Source organism: Camellia sinensis, chromosome 4 (assembly GCF_055761805.1).
Source record: "Camellia sinensis isolate YWXY chromosome 4, ASM5576180v1, whole genome shotgun sequence".
Classification (NCBI taxonomy): domain Eukaryota; kingdom Viridiplantae; phylum Streptophyta; class Magnoliopsida; order Ericales; family Theaceae; genus Camellia; species Camellia sinensis.
In genome coordinates, this window is record NC_138964.1 from 198,007,648 (window position 1) to 198,013,789 (window position 6,142).

The 6,142-nt window shown below is 33.1% G+C and overlaps 1 protein-coding gene across 7 annotated transcripts; it reads right to left on the reverse strand.

Annotated features, from left to right (window-relative positions):
• Positions 1–370: 370 nt before the first annotated feature.
• Positions 371–4,753, reverse strand: LOC114293125 (uncharacterized). Of its 7 annotated transcripts, none has more exons than XM_082867303.1 (7): positions 4,412–4,753; positions 4,073–4,288; positions 3,863–3,974; positions 3,408–3,470; positions 3,133–3,271; positions 2,152–2,337; positions 371–610 (listed from the first exon to the last, which is right to left on the reverse strand). In XM_082867303.1, exons 4-7 carry the CDS (start codon positions 3,411–3,413, stop codon positions 522–524), a joined length of 420 nt encoding a protein of 139 aa, XP_082723429.1. In that variant the 5' UTR covers positions 3,414–3,470; positions 3,863–3,974; positions 4,073–4,288; positions 4,412–4,753; the 3' UTR covers positions 371–521. The 7 variants fall into 7 exon arrangements, with proteins under 7 accessions (XP_082723429.1, XP_082723427.1, XP_082723431.1 ...); XM_082867302.1 differs by lacking the exon at positions 371–610 and adding an exon at positions 1,053–1,361; XM_082867301.1 differs by lacking the exon at positions 4,412–4,753 and having other exon boundaries at positions 3,133–3,275; positions 4,073–4,254.
• Positions 4,754–6,142: the final 1,389 nt, after the last annotated feature.

Consider the following 6,142-nt stretch of genomic DNA (forward strand, 5'->3'; position numbering starts at 1 on the left):
ACGACATTTTAGCCTTTTGCGACGGCACTTTACAGTCGCTAATAACGTTTGAAATTTCTTAACTTTTTGCGACGACAATGTTATTTGAGACGGCAAAAAATGCCGTCACTAATAGTCTTTTTTTTTACAACTGCAAGAACACTGTTTTTGAGACGGTGTGGTGCCGTCGCAAAAAGTATTAAAAAAATAATAAAATTTCTATTTTAAATAATAAAATTTCTATTTTTTGCGACAGTTTAGTGCCGTCACAAAAAGTAAATCCTATAACAAAATCAACAAAAATATTAAAATTTTTTGTTTTTTGCGACGGTGTAGTGCCGTCGCAAAAAAAGAAAAAAAATCTGCGATAAAATTATTAAAAATATTAAAATTTCTCCATAATAAAATATTTTTCCATTCATAATTACACATCAACAAAATTATCCCACTACACAATGTTCCATAATACATATATAATGTTTAAATACATGATTTTGTTCATAATTCAAAATAACATAAACCAAAATTAAATGTTTTTCTCATCATTCTTCGTAGATAACAAAAACAAAAGTTAGCCACATTCTCCACAGGCATGCATTCCACAAGAAGCACACTCTTACATGGGAAATATCTGAAAAATAAAAATAAAAATAATTAATGACAATATAATTATGTGTTAATATTTGACTGAAATTACTGTGTAAAAAATTTATGACACTTGCTACACTACCAAACAGATACAAGCATTAAAAAAAATTCAAGATCATAATAAACAAAATAATAATTTGTAAATAAAATTTTCAATCAATAGACATTTATAAGACAAAAAGTATCAAAAAAAAGATTTTATAAAAGATTTTACAAAAATAAAAACAAAAAAAAACAAAAACAAAAAAAGATCAAAATATAATAAAAAATATGATATAAGCACTCTTTCCACATTGATCACTAATCTGACAAGATTTAAAAAAAGAAAATTATTCTAATAAGGACCCTGTTTATTCAATTGGGACAAGAAGCATAAAATTGAAGGCTACAATTGCAATAGGTGGAACAAAAGATGGTCAGTTGCATGTAAAAAATAACAGAAAGACTATGTACCAAAAAAAGAGAAAAAACACCAAAATAGGACCAGACCCTCAAAATGAAAGTTTAAGAAGGAAAACAATTATATTCAAACAATGAAAACTCCTTCAGGTACTTGCTACATAGTCAAACAAGGAACAGAATGATAACAACTGAACTGAACCAAAAGAGATGATTTCATGGTCACATAGCAGTTAGAGTGGGTCCAAGGCCATCCATCATCAAAATACCCACAGTAGGCAATGCTCTCCAATCTCCTCTCATGCCCCTCAAGCAAATGGAAGCAGAGATAACTGCTATGAAACCCATTTTATAAGCAGCAATGGTTAATTTACAATATACAAGATATTGAATGCACTAATTCAGATACATGAGAGTTTCAACTTAACCAAACACCAAACTCTCTCAGACTCTGATGCAGTTATGTACTATATGCACCATCACTATTACTATAAATAATCAAAGAATATTTTTAACTTGAAGTGAACACCCTCTGGTTTTAATCGTACCATACCAGTTTAATCTGGCTATGTACTAAATAACACTCATCACTAACAACCAAGCAAAAATTGTGATTGGAAATATTTTTCCCTTCCACCTCTAGTTGGGAAGTTTCTCAATTCACTTCTTGGAACCAACTATGCATTGACTCTTACATTAGTTAAACAGAATGTCAAAACATTCGTGTTGGATTTGTCATGCAAGTGAGACTATTTTGTATACATATATATATTGCAGATGAGACTTATGCAAAAACTAACTTGTAGTGCCTATACCATCAATCACCAAATGAAATTTTTTTTCTATTTGGTAATCTTCCTTCCAGAGGCCAGCATTCAATACTGATCTAATAAAGCAAGGCATCATTTTTTTCTTTAGCAGAATGCCTTAAATTTTGCCGAAATTTAATTTTCCTATCAGAAACCAATCATAGGGCAACTGACAAGTACCCTTTATAACCAGTATGAGCAAACTAAGAGACTACCACAAAAAAATTTCCCTGGTGTTCCACAAAATTAATGATGGCCTGATTTATCAACATATCAAAGAGAAGTAAAATTTTCAATGCAAAGAGTACTAACTTACCATCCTCATCCATGTTATCCATCTCTTCTTCTGAATGGAATCGTTTGAGTATGTCCAGCATTTTTTGTTTATTTTCATCATCAGGTTGCAATTGCCGCATCTCTTCCATTACATTTTCTCTCATGAAAGATTCAGTACAGCGTAGACAATGAGACAGCAAAAATTGACAAATGAGGTCAACATCCACTGAATTATTTGACCAAATTATGACCAAAAAAGAAAATATGATATAACATTAATCATATCTATGTATGCAAATAAACCACATAAACAAAAAGGAAAGAAGAGAAAACCTAGGAACCATTTGTGAACTAATTCTATTTTGAAACTTTTATTTGTCAGGAGCCTACCGTTTAGCTTCATTTGGCAATTAATTTACAAATTTAGACCAAAAACTATAGTTGTTCACAAAATATTTTGAAATTTTTCTTTTGATTGCATACCTTCTTCACAGTTAATAAAGGTGAATTTGGTTTCCACATTAATTGCAGCATATTAGATTGAAGTTAAAGGGAAGCTCCATGAAACAGCACAAGAGCAACCATAATTTATGAAACACGATGGTGAAGCAACATATGCAATGGCAATTTTTTAACAAACACAAGTATCGACTAGGTAATGAAACATTTTAAATATTTGATAATGACCCCCTGGGCAGACTATGATGGGTTTTGAAGACTGGCTTGTTATGAAACATATGTTGATGGTGATCACTTAATATTTTCTATATGAACATAGTTGCATTGACTAAATCCGTTAAAATGTTTATGTGTGAGCTAAAGAAGACTTCCCCAATACTAAAAAATATTAATGCTTACAGATTTAGATGGTGAACTCATAAAAAGAAAGAAAAAAAAAAAAAACAAACGGTGACAAATTTGATTCAAGAAAGCAATTGCATGGTATAAGGCTCATTGGGAAAAAATATACTAATTATCATGATTCACAGGTTCAAGTAATTTATAGTAATGAACATCTTACCATTTACTGCAGAAGAGATCTCCTCTTCACTCTTTGCAACAGAATTTCCACACCCATCATAAGCAAGCCTCCTGCTCTTTATCATTAGAGGATAGCCAAACAGTTTGCCAGCTCTCTTTGCACTTTCAAAATCATCTACCTGTCTATGCCATATTTTTAATATTACTTAATTAAAAAAAAAACAAGGATATCGTAAACTAACATTTTCAAGGACAAAGAAAAGTGTGAATTGGTAACTAAATCCTCGTGCCAAATTCTTAAAAGTTGTAGCTAACCTGCATAAAATCAGGACGTGGAATGCCATGACGCGAAAAATGAACTTTTTGGAGAAATTTATCCTGAAAAAGGTAAAATATAGTCCAAAAATACAAATTTCATCACAAAAACAGACTTGATAATTGTTTGAATAAAAAACATTCGAACTACCTATCTGTCTGTTTCATTACAAGAAAATATAAAAATGAAATACCTTAATAAAGATAATTGTATTTAACTTAGATTAATTTATCACTACCAAATTTCTCACAACAAAATGTCTACGGATTACCAAATTGGTAGATCAAAAAGTCCACATAGCAAAAAGGGGTAAACAATTTACAAACAAATAAGAGTAACTACAAGAATAGATTCAAAAGATTAACCAGAAACTCAAAAGAAAAAAAGAAAAAGGCAATTGTTCACAAATGCAAAATTATATTCTGCACAATGGCATCCAAAATTCAACGCAAACCTGTATAATTCAGATAGTAGAGGCCTTGGGTTGACAATCCACCCATTGTTGTTCTAACTTCTCTAATGTCACCACATCAACATGCTCAATTTCAACAGTCAACACTCCACACCTACCCACCAAAAAAATTAAAATCAGCTTGTAAAAATCAATCAATCGACAGTAGAATAAAAAATAGATAAAAGACAAAATTCAAATAAAATCTCTAACCTTTTGGCAAATTCTTGGACCATGGCACTATCATCATAACTCCCCACCATATGATAATGTGATAGTGAACTTGCAGGGCAATTCTCCATTAGGTCCAATACAATCACCTTAATTGCCAATTGAGACGCAGCTTGACATAGCATTCGACCCAATTGGCCTTCTCCCTATACACCCACAATTATCTCCGAAACCCCATGTACAGGTAAATCATCATTCCTACACATAAATCATTCATATATATATATATATATATATATATATTAAAGTTCCAAAATTGAATTCGTATATATGTATATATGTATGTATAGATAGATGTGATTGAGAGGTGATAGGAGGAACCTGTGAGAAGTGCAGGGAGGTTGGAGGGAGGTTCGAGAATGAGGGTGGTGGTGCTTGAGAAGCATTGGAGAAGAGGAAGACGAACTGCTCCTCCTCCGACCAAATTAAACCAAATTTTGCTGCTCCGACGCTGCTCCGACGACGACGACGCTGCTCCTCCGCCGCTCGCCGTCGATCGCGAGAGAGAAAGAGGGAGAGAGAGAGAGGGGTAAGAAGAGATAAGGGATTTTTGGGTTTGAGATCGGGGATTTTTTGTTTTTTAAGGGGGGGAGGGAGGGGTAATGGGAAAAAAAAAATGGGTGGGAATAAAAAAAAATTTAGGGGGCGAAAGGGAGCGGGAATGGGAAAAAAAAAGGGGTAGGAATAAAAAATAAAAAAATAAAATTTTTTTTTGAGTCACAAATGAAATTTAAATAACAAAATAAAGTCGTTTAATTCTTTCTTTTTTTTTTTGTGACTGGGTTGCCGTCGTCAAAAAATTTTATTTTTGTTAAAATATATATTTTTTTGTAGTTAATGAATTTTTTTAAAAAAATTCTTTTTTTTTTAGTTACTAAGATTGAAAATTTATTTGTTTCATTTTTATTTTAATGAAAAAAAATATTATTATTTTTTATTTGGTAGAAGTAGGGGTAATATTTTAATGAAAAATATTTTCCACTAAAGTAAAAGTTAATTTTCTATAGTTAATGAAAAATATTTTTCTGCGGCCTATTTGTTTTGGTTACTAAAAATCATGAACTAATTTTTTGTGGTAGATGAAAGGGAGCAGCAGTAGTGGTGAAGGTGGTGGATAAGAGATGATGGTGATGGTGATGGTGATGGCGAAAGAGATTAGTGGTGAAGTTGTGATAGTGGTAGTATAAATGGAGTGACAGGGGTGAATGAGAGGTAATGGTAGTAGTAGTGGCAGTAGTGGTAATGGTGGTAGTGGAGTAGTGGCAATGATACTAGTAATGGTAGTCGTAGAGGTAAAGTGGCGACAGTGAAAGTAGTGGTGGTGGTGGAATGGCGTATATAGTAGTGGTGAAGATGGTAGAGGAGATGGGTGGTGAAAGAAAGATATGAGTGAGAGACAGATAGAGAAGATAGAGGAGAGAGAGACAGAGACAGAGTGATGAGCGAGAGATAGACAAAGTGGTCACTAAAAGTGTATTTTCTTGTAGTGGATTGATAAATCGAGAAGGAGCTCAGTAAATAGAGAAGACGGGAGTGAGAGTAAGCAACGCAAACACAGTGGGAGAGAGAGAGAGAGAGAGAAAGAGATAGAGAGTGAGAGACAGAAAAGAGACATAGAAAGAAGAGAAATGGACGAAAGAGACAGAGAGACATAGAGAGAAGATAGATGAACGAGAGACATAAAGAGAAGAGAGATGAACGAGAGAGACAGAGAGAAAGATAGAGAGATGAGAGATGAAAGAGAAAGATAAAGAAAAAAGAGATGAGCAAAAGAGACAGAGAGAGAAAAGAGATGAGAGAAGAGATAGATGAGTGATGAGTGAGAGAGAGAAAAAGAAGAGAGAAAGGAAGATGAAAAGAGAGAGAGAGAAAGAAAGAAAGAGAGAGAAAAAGAGAAAAGAGATAAACGAGAGAGAGACAGAGAGAGATGAGCGAGAGAACGAGAGAGATAAAGAGAAGAGAGATGGGAGAGATAAAGAGAAGAAAGATGGACGAGAGACATACAGACAGACAGATAGAGAAGAGTGATGAGTGAGAGAGAGAAAGAGAAGA

Bases quoted from the DNA above. Each gene is read 5' to 3' on its own strand.
- LOC114293125 (XM_082867299.1), bottom strand. From the start codon at position 3,436: ATGGCATTCCACGTCCTGATTTTATGCAG. The intron at 3,276-3,407 runs GTTAGCTACAAC...AATATGGCATAG, and splicing joins CACGTCCTGATTTTATGCAG to ACAGGTAGATGATTTTGAAA. The intron at 2,338-3,132 runs GTAAGATGTTCA...CAAATAATTCAG, and splicing joins GATCTCTTCTGCAGTAAATG to TGGATGTTGACCTCATTTGT.